The sequence below is a fragment of the Elephas maximus genome, chromosome 8 (assembly GCF_024166365.1).
Source record: "Elephas maximus indicus isolate mEleMax1 chromosome 8, mEleMax1 primary haplotype, whole genome shotgun sequence".
Lineage (NCBI taxonomy): Eukaryota > Metazoa > Chordata > Mammalia > Proboscidea > Elephantidae > Elephas > Elephas maximus.
Window position 1 is genome coordinate 8,555,371 of NC_064826.1, and position 18,422 is coordinate 8,573,792.

General features: G+C 42.4%; 1 protein-coding gene across 2 annotated transcripts in view; it reads right to left on the minus strand.

Moving 5' to 3' along the window:
- MGAM (maltase-glucoamylase) overlaps positions 1-18,422 on the minus strand; it is a 147,715-nt gene that overhangs the window by 43,059 nt on the left and 86,234 nt on the right. For both annotated transcript variants that reach the window (XM_049894101.1, XM_049894102.1), the window contains 8 exons: positions 18,144-18,260; positions 17,129-17,283; positions 15,607-15,691; positions 14,809-14,865; positions 14,207-14,331; positions 9,160-9,248; positions 7,577-7,626; positions 6,954-7,121 (listed from right to left, as the gene is read on the minus strand). In XM_049894101.1, coding sequence (XP_049750058.1) covers positions 6,954-7,121; positions 7,577-7,626; positions 9,160-9,248; positions 14,207-14,331; positions 14,809-14,865; positions 15,607-15,691; positions 17,129-17,283; positions 18,144-18,260 — 846 coding nt within the window. The remainder of the gene's footprint in view (positions 1-6,953; positions 7,122-7,576; positions 7,627-9,159; positions 9,249-14,206; positions 14,332-14,808; positions 14,866-15,606; positions 15,692-17,128; positions 17,284-18,143; positions 18,261-18,422) is intronic.

An 18,422-nucleotide genomic window follows, 5' to 3' on the forward strand; every position in this document is an offset into this window, starting at 1 on the left:
CTTCTTCCTGAAAGGCTGTAAAGCAAAAATTTTTGAGTGATGGCAGTTCCAGAACAGGAAAAGAAAATGGAAAGCACAAAGAGGATCATTGAAGAATTGCTGACAGAAAACTTCCCTAATGTCATGAATTATGAAAAGCTGACCATCCAAGAAGCACAACGAACCCCATATAGGATAGACACCAAAAGAAAAACACCAAGGCATATCATAATAACACTTGCTAAAACCAAAGAAAAAGAAAAAATTCTGAGAGAAAAACAAAAAGTTACATACAGGGAAGAAACAAAAAGAGTAAGCTCTGATTATTCATCAGAAACCATGTAGGCAAGAAGGCAATGGGATGACATACATAAAACCTTTAAAGAAAAAAATTGCCAACCAAGAATAAAATATCTGCAAAACTTTCATCCAAATATAATGCTGAAATTAGGATATTTCCAGATGAACAGAAATTAAGGGGATATGTAAAAACCAAACCAAAGTTACAAGAATTATTAAAGGAAGTCCTTTGGTCTGAGAACAAACAACATCAGATTACAGCCTGAATCTAGGACACAAGATTGTACCAACCAGATACCAACCTAGGAAATGAACTCTTAAGGACTATCCAAAACCAAAATAATTGCAACAGGGAACCAGAGAGGTTAATCTTTAAATGACAACAATGTTAGAAGGATAAAAGAGGGAATAGATGGTATAGGTATAGAAATTTCTATTGGAGAGGAAGGCACGATAATACCAAGTAATAATAGACTGGTTCACACCTAGGAAGATAAGGGTAAATTTCAAGGTAACCACAAAGAAATTTAACAAACCTACTCATCAAAATAAAGAAGAAACATATAAAGATTCAATAAAAACAAAACCTAAAAAAAAAAAAAAAAGAAATCCACAAAAAAAAGGAACTCAGCTCAGGAGAGTAAAAGGAAAAAACAAAATGTTAACACCACAAAAAAAAAAAAAAAAAAAAAAAAAAAAAAATCACTACAAAAGACAGCAATAAACTCACACCTAACAATAATTACACTGAATGTAAATTGCCTAAATGCCCCCATAAAGAGACAGATAGTGACAGAATGAATAAGAAAATAGGATCCATCAAGATGCTGTTTACAAGAGACACACTTTAGAAACAAGAAGTAAATTTATTAAAAATCAAATGATGGAAAAAAACATATCTAGCAAACAACTAACAAAAAAGAGCAGGAGTGGCAATACTAATCTCAGATAAGATGAACCTGAAAACAAAATCCACCATAAAAGACAAAGAAGGGCCCTATATAATGATTAAAGGGATAATCCATCATGAAGACTTAACTATAATAAACATCTACACACCCAATACAGGGCTCCAAAATACATAAAACAAACTCTGACAGCACTGAAAACAGAAATTAACAGTTCCACAATAATAGTAGGAGACTTCAACACACGACTCTCGGTAAAGGACAGAACATCTAGAAAGTAATTCAACAAAGATATAAAAGAGCTAAAGAGCACAATCAGCCAACTTGACCTCAGAGTCATATATAGAACAGTCCACCCAACAGATGCAACGTACACATTCTTTTCCAATGCACGTGGAACGTTCTCCAGAATAGACCACATTTTAGGCCACAGAGCAGCTCTTAACAAAATTCAAAATGTTGAGACAATACAAAGTATCTTCTTTGACCACAATGCCATCAAAGTAGAAATTAACAACAGGAAGATTAAAAAAAATCAATTACATAGAAACTGAATAACACCCTGCTTAAAAACCACTGGGTAATAGAAGAAAACAAAGATGGAGTCAAAAAGTCCCTAGAATCAAACAAAAATGAAAACACATCACACCAAAACCTTTGGGACGCAGCAAAGGCAGTCTTCGGAGGTCAATTTATAGCAATAGAGGCACACATCAAAAAAGAAGAAAGGGACAAAATCAAAACATTAAACAACTTGAACAAATAGAAAGAGAAGAGCAAAAGAAGCCCACAGCCACCAGAAGAAATAATAAGGATCAGAGTGGAAATATATGAAATAAAGAATAGAAAAACAACAGAAAGAATCAACAAAACACAAAGCTGGCTCTTTGAAAGGATCAACAAAATCGACAAACCACTGGCCAAACTGACAAAAGAAAAACGGGAAAGAAAGCAAATATTCCAAACAAGAACAAAATGCGAGACATTACAACAGGCCCAACTGAAATAAAAAGGATCAGAACAGAGTATTATGAAAAACTGTACTCCAATAAATTTGAAAACCAAGAAGAAACGGACAAATTTCTAGAGACACACTACCTACCTGAACTAACACAAAATGACGCTGGAAATCTGAACAGACCCATAACAACACAAGAGATTGGAAAATTTAAAAAAACACCCAGCAAAAAAAGAAAAAGCCCAGCCCCAGATGGCTTCACTGGAGAATTCTACCAAACATTCAGAGAAGAGCTTACACCAGTACTACTCAAACTATTTAAGAACATAGAAAAGGATGCAGTGATACTTCCAAATCTGTTCTATGAAGCCAGCATAACCCTGATACCAAACCCAGACAAAGATACCTCAAAAAAAGAAAATTACAGACCAATATCTCTCATGAATATAGATGCAAAAATTCTGAACCAAATTCTAGCCAATAGAATTCAGCATCATATCAAAAAAATAAGACACCATGACCAAGTAGGATTCATACCAGTATGCAAGAATGGTTCAACATTAGCAAATCAATCAACGTAGTCCACCACATAAATAAAAGGAAAGAAAAGAATCACATGATCATCTCAATCTATGGCATTTGACAAAGTCCAACACTCATTCCTGATAAAAACTCTCAATAAAATAGGTATAGAAGGGAAATTTCTCAAAATAAGAAAGGGCACCTATGCAAAACCAACGGCCAACATCATTCTCAGTGGAAAGAGGCTGAAAACATTCCACTTGAGAACAGGAAGAGACAAGGGTGCCCTTTATCACCACTCCTATTTAATGTTATATTGGAAGTCTTACCTAGAACAATAATGCAAGAAACGCAGGGCATCCAAATTGGTAATGAAGAAGTTAAATTGTCCCTATTTGTGGATGATGGATACAATACTTAGAAAATCCAAAAGACTCCACGAGAAAAGTACTGGAACTAATAGAAAATTCAGCAGAATAGGAGGATATAAGATAAACATACAAAAATCAGTTGGATTCCTATACACCAATAAAGAGAACAATGAAAAGGAAATCTAGAAAACAATGCCGTTTATAATAGCCCTAAAAAAAAATAAAATACTTGGAATAAATCTAACCAGGGATGTAAAAGACCTATACAAACAAAACTACAAAACACCACTGCAAGAAACCAAAAGAGATTTACATAAATGGGAAAACGTATCATGCTCATGGATAGGTAGACTCAACATTGTGAAAACGACAATTCTACCCAAAGAGATTTACAAATACGATAAATACAATACTGATCCAAATACCAATAACATTCTTTAAAGACATAGAAAAACTTATCATTAACTTTATATGGAAAGAGAAGAGGACTCAGATAAGTAAAGCACTGTTGAAGAAGAATAAAGTAGGACTCACACTACCTGACCTCAGAATCTCCTACACAGCTAAGGTAGTCGAAACAGCTTGGTACCGGTACAACGACAGATACATTGACCAATGGAACAGAATTGAGAACCCAGATGTAAATTCATCCACCTAAGGTCACCTGATCTTCAACAAGGGCCCTAAGTCCATTAAATGGGGAAAAGACAGTCTTTTTAACAAATGGTGCTGGCAAAACTGGATGTCCATCTGTAAAAAAATGAAACAGGACCCATACTAATACCATGCACAAAAACTAACTCAAAATGGATCAAATACCTAAATTTAAAGCCAAAAACTATGAAGCTTATAGAAGAAAAAAATGTGATCAATGGTAGAAGCCCTAATACACAGCATTAACAGGATACAAATTACAACTAACAACACACAAGCTCCAGAGGATAACCTAGATAACTGGGATCTTCAAAAATTAAACACTTATGCTCATCAAAAGAGTAAAAAGAGAACCTATAGACTGGGGAAAAAAATTGCCTATTACAAATCAGACAAAGGTCTAATCACTAAAATCTACAAGAAAATCCAAAGCCTCTACAACAAAAAGACAAATAATCCAATTAAAAAATGGGCAAAGGAAATGAACTGACACTTCACCAAAGAAGACATTCAAGCGGCCAACACACACATGAGGAAATGCTCACAATCTCTAGCCATCAGAGAAATGCAAATCAAAACCACAATGAGATCACAATGAGATACCATCTTACCCCGGAATTAATTGCACGAATCAATAAAACAGAAAATAACGAATGTTGGAGAGGCTGCGGGGAGATTGGAACTCTAATGCCCTGCTCATGGGAATGCAAAATAATACAACCATTTTGGGAAATGATATAGCACTCCCTTAGAAAGCTAGAAATAGAAATATCATATGATCCAGCAATCCCACTCCTAGGAATATATCCTGGAGAAATGAGAGTCATCACATGAATAGATATATGTACACCCATGTTCATTGCAGCATTGTTCACAATAGAAAAAGATGGAAACAACCTAGATGCCCATCAATAGATGAATGGATGAACAAACTGTGATACATGCACACAGTGGAGTATTACACAATGCTAAAGAACAACGATGAATCTGTGAACCATCTCATGACATGGATGCATTTGGAAGACATTATGCTGAGTGAAATAAATCAATCACAAAAGGACAAATAATGTGTGAGACCACTACTATAAAAACCCATGAAAAGGTTTACATGTAAAAAGTAACAATATTTGATGGTTACGAGGGAGGGGAGGGGTGGGGATGGAAAAACACTTAATAGACAATAGACAAGCAGTAACTTTGGTAAACAGTAAGACAGTACACAATACTGGGGAAGCCAGCACAACCTGTACCAGACAAGGCCATGGTAGCTCCGTAGACACATCCAAACTCCCTGAGGGACCAAATTGCTGGGCTGAGGGCTGTGGGGACCATGGTCTCAGGGAACATCCGGCTCAATTGGCATAACAGATTTTATAAAGAAAATGTCCTACATTCTACTTTGGTGAGTAGCATCTAGGGTCTTAAAAGCCTGTAAGTGACCATCTAGGATACTCCACTGGTCTTACCCATTTGGGAGCAAGGAAGAATAAAGAAAACTAAAGACACAAGGGAAAGATTAGTCCGAAGGACTAATGGACCACATCTACCATGGCCTCCACCAGACTGCATCTTGTAGAACTAGATGGTACCCAGCTACCACCACAGACTGCTCTGACAGGGATCACAATAGAGGGTCCCAGACAGAGCTGGAGAAAAAATTAGGAAAAAATTCTAACTCAAAAAGAAAGACCAGACTTGCTGGCCTGACAGAGACTGGAGAAACCCTGAGAGTATGGCCCTGGGACACCCTTTCAGCTCAGTAATGAGGTCACTCCTGAGGTTAACCCTTCAGCTAAAGATTGAACAGGCTCATGGAAAGAAACAAGACTGGAGGGGTGCACCTGCCGTGTGGCAGGGACTGGAAGGTAGGAGGGAACGGGAAAGCTGGTAATAGGGAACTCAGGGTTGAGAAGGGAGAGTGTTGACATGTCCTGGGGTTGTTAACCAATGTCATACAACAATGTGTATAGGTAGGAGGGAACAGGAAAGCTGGCAATAGGGAAGTCAGGGTTGAGAAGGGAGAGTGTTGACATGTCCTGGGGTTGTTAACCAATGTCATACAATAATGTGTATAGGTAGGAGGGAACAGGAAAGCTGGCAATAGGGAACTCAGGGTTGAGAAGGGAGAGTGTTGACATGTCCTGGGGTTGTTAACCAATGTCATACAACAATGTGTGTACTACCTGTTTGATGAGAAACTAGTTTGTTCTGTAAACCTCCATCTAAAGTTCCATAAAAAAAAAAAAAGAATACTTCGGAAAGGATTCCTCAAAATGCTAAGAGAGCAAAAGGAGTGATTATAACCTGTTCCATAACATCAAGTCTCATTACAGGTGAGGAAAAATTATTGTATTATTATTGTCTAATCAAATAAGTAAGGAGCCCTGATGGCACAGTGGTTAAGCACTCAGCTCCTAACCAACCGAAAGGTGGGTGGTTTGAATCCACTAGCGGCCCCACAGGAGAAAGTTGTGGCAGTCTGCTTCCATAAAGATTACAGCCTAGGAAACCCCTGTGGGGCAGCTCTATTCCGTTCTATAGGGTGGCTATGGGTCGGAATCAACTTGACAGGAATGGGTTTTAATCAAATAAATAGCCATTAGCTAGGATTCTGAAATTCTTTGTTTTAAAATATTTCTTAAAAAGGTATATGCTGACATGAATGTCTGTCTACCTCAATGAAAACCAAAAATCTAAATCCGTTGCTGTCGAGTCGATTCCAACTCATAGCAACCATATAGACAAAAGAAAACTGCCCCATAGCATTTCCAAGGAGCAGCTAGTGGATTCGAACTGCTGACCTTTTGGCTAGCAGTTGAACGCTTAACCACTGTGCCACCAGAAAAAACTGCACTTCAAATTCTTAATTAATTGAGATTCCACCTCCCATCTTTATTTTCCAGCATCAACCAGCAGCTTTCAGATCCCTTTTCCTATAACCTTGTTCCCCATATCCCTATGTTGTTGTTGTTGTTGTTTTTCTGTCCCATTACAACTATTTTTCATCAATGAAAGCAGACTAAGGGACAGAGAAGAAGGCAAGGATGAAAAGGCCATTTTACCTTCTTCCAGTGCCTCGGCATGTCCTCACTCACCTAATTGTGGCTCCTCCTCCTATTTTTCTTTCCCACCCCGCATCCCTCCCCACCACAGGCCTCAGGTTGTGCTCTGCTCCTTCCAGATCCCATGCAACTTTCAAGAAGGAACACCATGAGGCTACAACGAATTCTTCATAAGCCATCTCAACTTATGGGATTTTACCTGGAGGTTAGGATCGTAAGTGACTTTAGGAGAAGTCTGACTTGGGACACCATTGTGCTTCACTATAACATTTCCAGGTTCCTGGGTCCCAAGGATTTTAATCTCCTTAAATGATAAGTTATTGGGGTCTTTGTAGGCTGATTGCAAAATCTTCACATCCAATTGGTTCTGCAAAACAAATATGCGAAAGTGCTGCCTGTCATACACAGATTCTCAAGTCACCTAAATATCCATCACAGACCAAACGTCCAACTACTCTGAATGCCTCTTAGCTATCTCTACTAACGTGTGCTCATGGAATACAAACACACTTTGTAATCCCCTAAGCAAAAATTAAAAAAAAAAAAACAGGATCATATGTACATACACACACACACACAGAAAGACATTTTTAAAAACTGCACTTAGAGACACTGACTGCTTTGATTCATCCATGTCATTGCCTCCTTATGCCAGCCTGGATGATTCAATTATTGAGAGTTGAGGCATAAATTCAAACATGTTCACCTGTACTCAGAAATGTACATGAAGCCACAAATATAACTGTACACAGATACCAACACACATGAGCTAATGACCAGGTAAAAGCCCACACTTAAGATTCAGAAAAGTATGCTACTCACCTGCGTGGCGGAAAATTCACAGAAGACATACATGTTATTGGCCACAGTATCTGAAAGCAAGAGGGAGACATGTTGTTGTTGTTGTTGAGTGCCGTCGAGTCATTTCCAACTCCTAGCTACCCTACGTACAACAGATTGAAACATTGCCTGATCCTGCACCATCCTCACAATCATTGTGATGCTCGAGCCCATTGTTGCAGCCACTAAGTCAATCCATCTTGTTGAAGGTCTTCCTCTTTTTTACTGATCTCCCACTTTACCAAGCATGATGTCCTTCTCCAGGGACTAATCCCTCCTAATAACATGTCCAATGTATAGGACACGAAGTTGCACCATTCCGACTTCTAAAGAGCCTTCTGGCTGTACTTCTTCCAAGACAGATTTGTTTGTTCTTCTGGCAGTCCATGGTATAATCAATATTCTTCAAACCCATAATTCAAAGGCACCAATTCTTCCTCGGTCTTCCTTATTCATCATCCAGCTTTCGCATATGTATGAAGCGACTGAAAACACCATGGCTTGGGTCAGGCACACGTTAGTCCTCAAGGTGACATCTTTGCTTTTCAACATTTTAAAGAGGTCTTTTGCAGCCAATTTGCCCAATGCAATGTGTCCTTTGATTTCTTGGCTGCTGCTTCCATGGGCGGTGATTGTGGATCCAAGTAAAATGAAATCCTTGCCAACTTCAATCTTTTCTCCATTTATCATGATGTTGCTTATTGGTCCAGTTGTGAGGGCTTTTTTTTCCTTTATGTTGACGTGTACATATGTTGAGGGACATATTAACCCCTCACCACAAAGCTACATCTTGAGAATGATGAGATTGTGACCAGAGTCTCCAAGGCCAAGCCACTGCTCATCCTTCCCCTTTCTACCATAACCTTGAAAAGATTCCCTTCCAAGTGCTTCTGAGACATATGCCTCAAGCAAATCTATTTCCTAAGCTTGAGCAACAAAGCCTGTTAGTATACTGGAAACAGAAAAATGTGCTAAAAAGCATGGATAGATGAATACTCTTTGGTAAAGTACAGGGTCAGCGAAAACAAGGAAAACCCTCAGTGAGATGGATTGGCACAATGGCCCCAACAATGGACTCAAACATAGCAATTATTATGAAGATGGCACAGGACTGGGCAACGTTTCACTCTGTTGAACGTAAGGTCACCGTGAGTCAGTGCTAACCCAGCAGCAGCTAACAACAGCAGGTGAATGAATACCCTCTACAAAAGCGCATCGTCATTGCCTCTCTAACGTGAGTATGTCTTTCACATCAGCATCGTTTGTCCATAAGTGTATTTAGAGAAATGCATACTTTTTTTTTATACATTGAATTATAGCTACAGTCTTGCAAACATTTCTTCCAGGTGCTGGTTGACAATCAAATGACTATCTATTTATGCTGCTGGTGGACAGTAGAATTCTAAGAGCTAGAGATGAGGTGTTCCTCCATTTGTGGTTCCTCTACCACTACGCCCAAGCAGTGCAGCCAGAAACAAAATCACACTCAGTGACCAGCAGGTGGGAAGAGCCATGGACCGAAGATGCAGGTTCAGAATTGGCGGCATTATGACGGCGGTGCTCACCTTTGGCTTCCCCATCGTCCCAGAACAGCTCCCCTTTGGCTTCTTTGTTCTCATCTAGGGCAATAATGAGGCCAAGAGGGTTCCGTCGACTGTAGGAAACAAGATTTATGTAAGAGACAAAGACTTAGGAATTGGGAATGTTGCCACATGAGCTGGACACATTATATTTCAAAGGACAGAAGTTACTAGCAGCAGATGACTCTGCTTTCCACCAGGCATAAAGGCAAAATTGACAGGAGCATCTTTCTCTGATATTGGTAATGTCACAGGAGAGAGAAAACCTGAAACATTTGCAGTATGAAAAGAAACAATGAAGGAGCCAAGAATCTAAGCCCTAGAATCAACGCAGTAGCTTCAGTAAAAGCTGCTGATGCGACTGTTACTGAGAATGTCGACTGTTAGAAAAGAAAGATGACAAGACGGTAGCTGGTGCAGCCTGCTCACTGTAGAGATGCTAAGTGTGGAGAAGCGGGATGGGGGGAGGACATAACTTCCTCCTTGCCTCAGGACCATTTTTACAGAGCAAACAATAAGACAACACAATAAGCCAACTCTATAATGGCAACTTTCTTTATGTGATTCGTTATTAGTTTGTTTTGAGGGAAAAAGAAAACCCTTTAATGATCTACTTTATGATTTAGAACAGAAAACACACAGCATTACTCAGATATGTGGACGTGGCGGGGGGGCGGGGGCCGAGAGAGCTTCATTTGGAGCCTCTCCTCACCTCACCACTCCTTCGGGATAACCCTCAATGCCTGCCCCTGGCGTAGTCTTCCCTATCGTGCCATGTGGTATACCTTCACGGCCAGCCTCCCACTGTGCCAGCGAGCCAGGCTCTGCTACCAACAAAAACACCTGCTTTCATTTAACAGGCACGCACTGAGTACCATCTGTTTGCAGTGACACAAAAGAGGTCATTTTAGATATGATAGGAGTCCAGCAGGGTGGTGGACTAGATATTCTGGAGGACACACCCACCAAAATACTACTTCATACTAGGTAAACTACAATACATATTCCTATTATAACGTTGCTCGGCTTGTAAGAAAATAAGGGATAGAGCCAAGAGACCAAAACAACAGCAATGGTGAACCAAAACAAAACGGTAGGCTAAAACCAGAAGGGGGTCCCTGGGCGATGGTGCAACCTGTTAAAGCACTCAGCCTCTAACTGAAAGGCTGAAGGTTTGAGCCTGCCCAGAGCCACCTCAGAAGAAAGGTCTGGCAATCTACTTCCAAAAAAGCAGCCATTGAAAATCCTATGGAACACAGCTCTACTCTGACACGCGTGGAGTCACCATGACTTGGGGTCGATTCAGCAGCAGCTGGTTTTTTGTTTTGTTTTAAATCAGAAGCGTCTTCACTAAGCAAAACCCGACATTGTCACAGGACAAAAGCTTACAACGATGCTAAAATCAGGCTACAGAGCCTGGTGATCCAAAGAAGAGAACCTGAACTTCTAATTCCCGTGTGAAGCTGGGATCCTTGAAGGGAACTAACATGACCCCAAGTTGGCAGCATTCCCTTGCTTGTGACCAAAGAGAAAGTAAATCATCTCTAGAGGAATGAGACCCGTCTTTGGGTCTTCGAGGTGACCACATTTTGAAAAATCACTAAGAACACCAGGAAACAAGCCAGTAGGAATGAAAGTCAGCAAACATAACTAAAGACAGATTTAAACTCTCCTATAGACTTCAGGGAGCCCTAGTGGCACAGTAGTTAAGAGCTCTGATGCTAACCAAAAGGTCGGCAGTTAGAATCCGCCACCACTCCTTGGAAACCCTATAGGGGAATTCTACTGTCGTCCTATAGAGTCGCTATGAGTCAAAATCGACTCAGCAATGGGTTTGTTTGGTTTAAGGATTTCAGAGGAGCCCTGGTAGGGCAGTGGCTAAGCACTCACTTGCTAACTGAAACGTCAGTGGTTAAAACCCACCAGCTGCTCCAAGGAAGAAAGATGTGGCAGTCTGCTTCTGTAAAGATTTACAGCCTTGGAAACACTATGCGGCAGCTCTATTCTGAACTATAGGGTCCATATGAGTTGGAATCAACTTGAAGGCAACAGGCTTGGTTTGGTGGTTTTAAGAATTTCAGAAGGAGCCCTGGTAGCACAGTGGTTAAGCACACAGCTGCTAACTGAAAGGTCGGCTGTTCGAACCCACGAGTCACTTCACAGAAGAAAGATGTGGCAGTCTTCTTCCATAAAGATTACATCCTTGGAAACCTTAAGTGGCTGTTCTATTCTGTCCTATAGGCTCTCTGTGAATCCGAATTGGCTCAATGGCACACAACAACAACAAAGACTTCAGACAATAACATTTTCAGATACAGAGTATAAAATGACTATGATTAAAATATTTTTAAAGTATTCTGGAAATCAACTAAGGACCAAGAAAGTACGTGTGGTCCCAGACTTACGACGGGGTTCTGTTTCAACGATTCTATCGCAAGTCAGTTCTGACGTAAGTCGAATACCTCATTTTTTTCTTAGTTTTCATTATTACTGACTTTTACTATCAGTATCTTTATAAATCTGATCTTCATTTGTCTTTGGAGGTTGGCATGAGAACGGTAGCATCAGCAAAGTCTGTGCTGCAATGCTGTACGCAGTACATATTGTTAACGATAAGATGTACAGAAGAAATGGTTGTAAGCGCAGTTCACCATAACTCAGATATGTCGTAAGTTGGGAACTGCCTGCATACGAAATGACCAGAAAGCTGGAAGTGGCAGCACAGCCTCTGCTGGAAGAGTTGGGGAGTGTTCCCGAAGGTGAAACCTGGGGTAATCTGAAGGATCATTAAGAAAGCACCAGGCCTCCATTCACATGGAGGAACAGAGGAAGAAGAGTCAAGAATCAGAGGAGGAAGTGAAATGTGTGGTTAATTGCCTCCGTGAACAACTGGCTCCTTTTCTATGAGACCAGTTCTACTCCAGATGGTGCCTGGCTACCATTACTGAATGTTCTGATCAAAGATTCTATGGAAGAATCTTGATCAAAGAGGGGAAAATGCGGGACAGAATTTCAAATACTCAGTGGAATCCAGACTTTCTGCAGATACTGAGGCTGGATGAACCCCTGAAACTATTTCCCTGAGATAATTTTTAAACCTTAAAACTTAGACCAAAAATATCCCCTGAAGTCTTCTTTGGAGGAAACAATAATCTAACGTAATTAGTAAAGTATGTCTGCCCTGAGCTTTGTGTCCTATTACAGAATGGTCTATGTGAGATCAAATTGACAACGGCAACTCAAAAGGTTGGATGAGAAACTTAGGGAGCAGTGAATTTGAGTTAATGGCGGTGGAATAATTTGGAACTGGGTAGCAAGAATGGTTGCATAACTTGAAGAATGCAATCGATGTCGCCGAATTGTATCTGTAGAAATTGTTTAAATGGTATATCTTTGCTGTGCATATTTTTACCAAAATAAAAAATAAATAAGTGACAACAAAATGAAATAAAAGGAAAAAAAAAAAGAGTACACCAGGCAAAGAATGTTGGAAAGGGCAACAGGTTCAGATGCTCACACGCAGTAAAATGGGTGAATATATTTGCCTATTGGCAAGATTTTTTTTAATGTATTTTTTTAAATTATACTTAAGATGAAAGTTTACAGAACTAGCTTCTCATTAAACAGTTAGTACACATGTTGTTTTATGACATTGATTAACTACCCCATGAAATGTCAACACTCTCCCTTTCTCGAACTTGGCTTCCCTATTACCAGCTTTCCTATCCCCTCCTGCCTTGTCGTCCTTGCCCCTGGGCTGGTGTGCCCCTTTAGTCTCATTTTATTTTATGGGCCTGTCCCATCTTTGGCTGAAGGGCGAACCTCAGTAGTGACTTCATTACTGAGCTAAAACAGTATCCAGAGGCCATACTCTTGACGTTTCTCCAGTATCTGTCAGGCCAGTAAGTCTGGTCTTTTTTTGTATCAGCAAGACTTTTGGCATGGCTGGTTTATCAGTGAGTATTAAGGTGTGGCAGGAGATATAGCAGTGAGGGTAACTGGGAAGCAGATTGTGATTGGCCTTGAACGTTCTATTAATTCAAGACTTTGGCCTTCAAGTAGGGGAAACATGAACTGAGATTTTCATTTTAGAAAGACAATTTTGGTATCAGAGTGTAGAACAGTCTGAAGCTGAACAATTACAGAAAAAGAAACCAGCTGGTATTGGATTCAGGTATATCTTCCATTTGGTTAGCAGCCTTAGCACTTAACCATTACACCATACCAGGATTTCCTATCTTCCATTAGTATCATAAATCATCTACAGTTTGAGAAATTCAGGTAGCAAAGAAGGTTCTAAAGAAAAGACATGTCCCCACCCTCCAAAGCATTCCTAGTGTAAAAAAAAAAAAAAGAAGAAGACTTTTAGAGACCCATAGGTATAACCGTGCAACTCTTCAATCACCTTTGTGCAGATGGAGATGGAGATGGAGGTCTACAATTCTAGTATCAAAGGTGCATAAAGGAGAAATCAGTGGCACAGGGGAGATGTGTGTCTCCTGGGAGGCCGAGTAACTTTTTAGCCTGGTCATGAACCACAGGAAAGAGTTCAGTGGGAGTAAAGAAGTGGGCTGCTCAGATTATAGGGGTGGAGGGGGAACCCCACGCTCTAGAAATGGGAGTGAGTGAGTCGTAAGTTCCATGGATGGAAGGCCCCGTCAGAGCAGGGAGGGTGGACAGCCATGTGGTTTGAGGGACTGAGGGGTTTCCCAGGACAGTACTAGGCACTAAACCAGGACTGTTCTGGGCCAACCAGGACACTGAGCACCTGGCAGGTAGTGCATTTTGAGGAGAAACTGGGGCGGGGGGGGTGGTGGTTAAGGAAGGACAGTGAATAAGCCCTTTCAAAATCCACTCAGACACAGCTCTAAATCTGCAGCTCCTACAAAAGGGACTGCAGGAAACTCAGGGGACAGTTTGATGTCCCCCCCACACACACCAGTGCCCTTCCTCCCACAACACACTGGCTTCAGTGTGATCAGCACATGGGAGCAGGAGAGACCAATCAAACGCAGCCCACAGCCACATGTACCTGGCCTCAGTGGTGGTGCTGGGCTCCTGGGTGGGGAAGATGTAGCCTCCTCTGAGGTGGAGTCCGATTTTGTCTCCAGGAAGTTCCATCTCAACTTGTTGCTTACGCCACCGTATTCGGGCCCCCTAAGTGTGCAGATAAACAAAGACATGGGCGTGTGCAGGACACTCTTCTCCCCCAGTGGTCCATGGCTGAGTTATCTACAGCTCTCCCCTTTCCATCAGCTCGATGGGCAACTCCAAACACAACAAGGAAAAAAATAATAGGCACAACAGGCTTTGGTCTCAGTTGGGGGTTTGTCAAACATGGATGCCTGCTGAGGCTGGCCTATGAATGGAGAGTTCCAGATGAGCAAGCTGGTCCTGACCAAGCTCCAATGGCCTACAGGGTCCTCCAGGATTCGCTCATGGGGACTCTGACTCTGTATCTGATGGCTGAGTAAGATATCTGACAATCCTCTTTGTAGCCCTCCATCCTGAATGACGTTGGTGACTTGGCTCACTCTATCCCACTCTGCTGAGAAGTTACAGAAACACCCCCAGAGCACCCCCATGCCAGTGGCCCCTGTGGACTGAAGTTGACATGAAGTCAAAGCTACTTACAGTCTCGTATTCGTACCAGACGGCATCGGGCACGTAGGCCAGCACTTTCTCTGCACCCTGAAAGTCAAAGGAACGTTGCCCCTTGTGGCCCAGCCTCTGAAGGGGATAAGCGGGTTTCCCAGCATTCCCCAGGGGAACTCCCTAGTCATACACCGAGAAGGCAGAAATAACCTTTCTTTCCCCTGTTTCCCAATTGTGCTTTTCTTCTCCCTTTCCTCTCAGAATAAGAGAGGTGATGACTTAGCAACCCACAGAAAAATCCCAATGGGACCACATTTGGGAGAATAATAATAAAAACCAGTAATAAAAATGCAGCATGGACTGTGGTACAAGTTCCAGCTTTGCAAGTCTGGGAGGATTACCTCATCTACCCTTCCAGAACCCCACTTTTACAGGTGGGGAGCCGGCACCTTCACTTGCCCCCAGCCACATAGGTGCTAAGTGGCAGAGGTGACAACCCACTGGGGCCGCCGTGACTCTAGAGTCTGAGGGCAGCCACTGCTTCTCCTGGCTCTGCGTCACGGAGCCAGAAGGGATCGGCCATCAGAACTGACAACCACCCCAGGTGCTGCAGCCGGTCCTATGCTGAATGGGAACTTGGTCAAGAGAAGAAGTCTTCTGGAGAAGAAAATGTGAGAGTATCCGAGGTCCAGTGTCCCAAAGCCCCAGCACAGCCCACCCGAGGCTGGCTCGGCCACAGCGTTGGAAAAGGGCTGGGAGCGCAGACAACAGAAAGGTCTCAGGTAGGGAGCAGGAAGAGAGGCAGACAGCACGTATGTGTCCCTGTAGGAAACTTGCCTCATCCAAAACTGGAGTGATGAGGAGGCCTGGCCCCCACAGAAACTGCCGGTGCACATCCCAAGTGCTGCTGTCACTGTAGAACCTGGAGACACGAGAAGGATGACGTCAGCAAATTATATGTTGCAACTTCGTATGTAGGACATGTTACCAACGATAACAACAGCTCGTCACCGTCAAGTTGATTCCGACTCACAGCGACCCTATAGGACAGAGTAGAAGTGCCCTATAGAGTTTCCTATGCTGTAATCTTTAGCAGAGAAACTGTCCCTGAGGTTCGGGCCAGTGTCCCTGGCCACTCTCCCCAGCCTGTCCGTAACACACAGGTTGCCTGCTGGGTCAACCCCCCAAATTACTCCGTGACATTCACTCAACCCACCTCCCTGCCCCACTCACAGACCCACTTGCCGGCCTCTCCCCAGTCCCTGCAGCATCCCAGTCCTCCCTCAGGTTGGTCAGAAGTTCCCATCCTAACATCTATACTGGGAGATCCCAGGCTATGACTCTATGTGCCCTCTCCTTAAAAAAAAAAAAAAAAAAAAATTTTTTTAGAACTTCAGTTGACCTACAAGCAGGACATGGATCTGATCGTGAAAATCAGCTGATAATTTAAGCTTTTACCCTTCTATCTTCTAGGGTATCTGCCTTTTAATAGGCAATTCCAGGAAATGGCAAAATCTTTGACAAATAAATGAATATATAATGGTGGAAATATGTGCTGAGAGCCTTGTGTGTCAGACACTTAGTGGAGCCGACTATATTTTGACAAGGAAAGGCATTTAAGCAGAGTTTTTTTAGACTTGAGTTAGAGGTACCCAGTGGCTGATACTCAGTGGCTGCTAATTAGAATTTTGGAGTTCTAAAAATCTTCTAGAATATTCTTCTCCGTGTACAAATGACTGGCCCACTCCTAGAACCTGAAAATAGACCTGAAATCATAGCGCATCATGACAGGAAGAGACCTTCCTGATCAAACTACCAAAACCTTTGAATTATGACCGAAGGATCAAAGAACTTGAATAATTTGTCTCCATTACAGTGTGAGTAGGGGGAACAAAGAAAGGACCTCGAGTCCACGACTTTGAGGCCACTGCTATCCCCAAATGGAATCAGGATATAAAACTTACATACATCCCTTGAGTAGTATCTAGACAGCAATGCCTTCACAAAACCATCTAGGTATTCCAGTTTGGGAGTCGTGCGTGGTGAGAATGGTTAACACACTCAGCTGCTAACCAAAAAGTTTGGAGGTTTGAGTGCATCTAAAGGCATCTTGGAAGAAAGGCCTGGAGATCTACTTTCAAAAAAAATCAGCCACTGAATACTCTTTAGAGTAAAGTTCCACTCTGACACACCTGGGGTCGCCATGAGCCGGAGTCAACCTGAGGGCCACTGGTTATTATTATTCCAGTTTGAAAAAATATATGAATAATGGCTTGAATTGTTTTAATTTTCACTCTGATGTTATAGGCAATGTCACCTGGTTGCATCAACAAGACCCCTTTGGGTTAGGCAGACTCACTCGTGCAGCAGGGGCCGGGCTACTGTGTCCCCGCGGGTGTGCGCATGGTAGAAAAGGGTGTACAGGTAGGGCAGCAAGGTGTATCTGATGTTCAGGTAGTGCCTGGAGGAGTTGAGCAGCAGGGAGTCAGCTCCAAAGGAGGCAGGGTCCTGAGCCTGGGAAGAGACAGACGGTTGCAATTCTGTTTGGCTGTGGAATGGCAGAAGCACTGGAGAATTCCAGCCCTCATTCATGGCCGGCAACCAAGAGTCTCATCGCTGAGCAGCCTGGAGCCTTCACTCCACACTGGACTCTGAGCAGTGCCAACAGGTAAAGGGACATCAGTTCACAAAGCAAGCACACCTGCTGCCTCGTTAGCTCCCTAGCCCTGGTGGTGCAGTAGTTAAGAACTTGACTCCTAACCAAAAGGTCGGCAGTTTGAATCCACCAGCTGCTCCTTAGAGACCCTGTGGAGCAGTTCTACTCTGTTCTATAGGGTCGCTATGAGTCAGAATCAATGTGTTTGTTTTAGCATTTTCCTCGGAAAATTACCATTTAAATAATTTTGAAGTCTTTGATTTTCATTACAACATGAATACCATTGACAAAGTGCACAGAGTTTTGAGGAAACCCTTTAGACAGGCCAACAGCAGAAATAATGGGGGTCCCTGGGCAGTGCAAATAGTGAATGTGCTCAGCTACTAACCAAAAGGTTGGAAGGTTGAGTCCACCCAGAGGTGCCTCAGAAGAAGGGCCTGGCAATCAATTTTCAAAAAATCAGTCATTGGAAACCCTATGAAACGGTTCTACTCTGACACACACAGGGTTGCCCGAGTCGCAGCTGATGCAACAGCGACCGGTTACTGGTAGGAATGGCACATCTAATGGTGAAGTACGGGTGCAAACAGCGGAGAAAATGAGCATGAGGGAGGCATATGTCAGAAGTTGGCTCAAAAGGTTTTTTGGCCAGGATAAGGACAGACCCAGTGCTAACGTACACCACAAATTTGCGGATCTTATCCCCTGGGAGCCTCACCTTGTAGCCTTGGCAATTGTGATTCCGGGAAAATGGGTAGAACGCTCCCAGCTGCATCCACCTTCTGCAGAGCTCCTCAGAGACATCCATCAAGAAGCCACAGATGTCAGCACCCACCTAGAGGACACAGGGACAGTGGGACACCCCGCTTTCACCACCTTCCTTTCCTTCCAGCTGGGGTTGCTAACACTTCTTACTGAAAGGCTAGTGACACATGGAATATTAAATATACCATGGACTGCCAAAAGAATGAACAAATCTGTCTTGGAAGAAGTACAG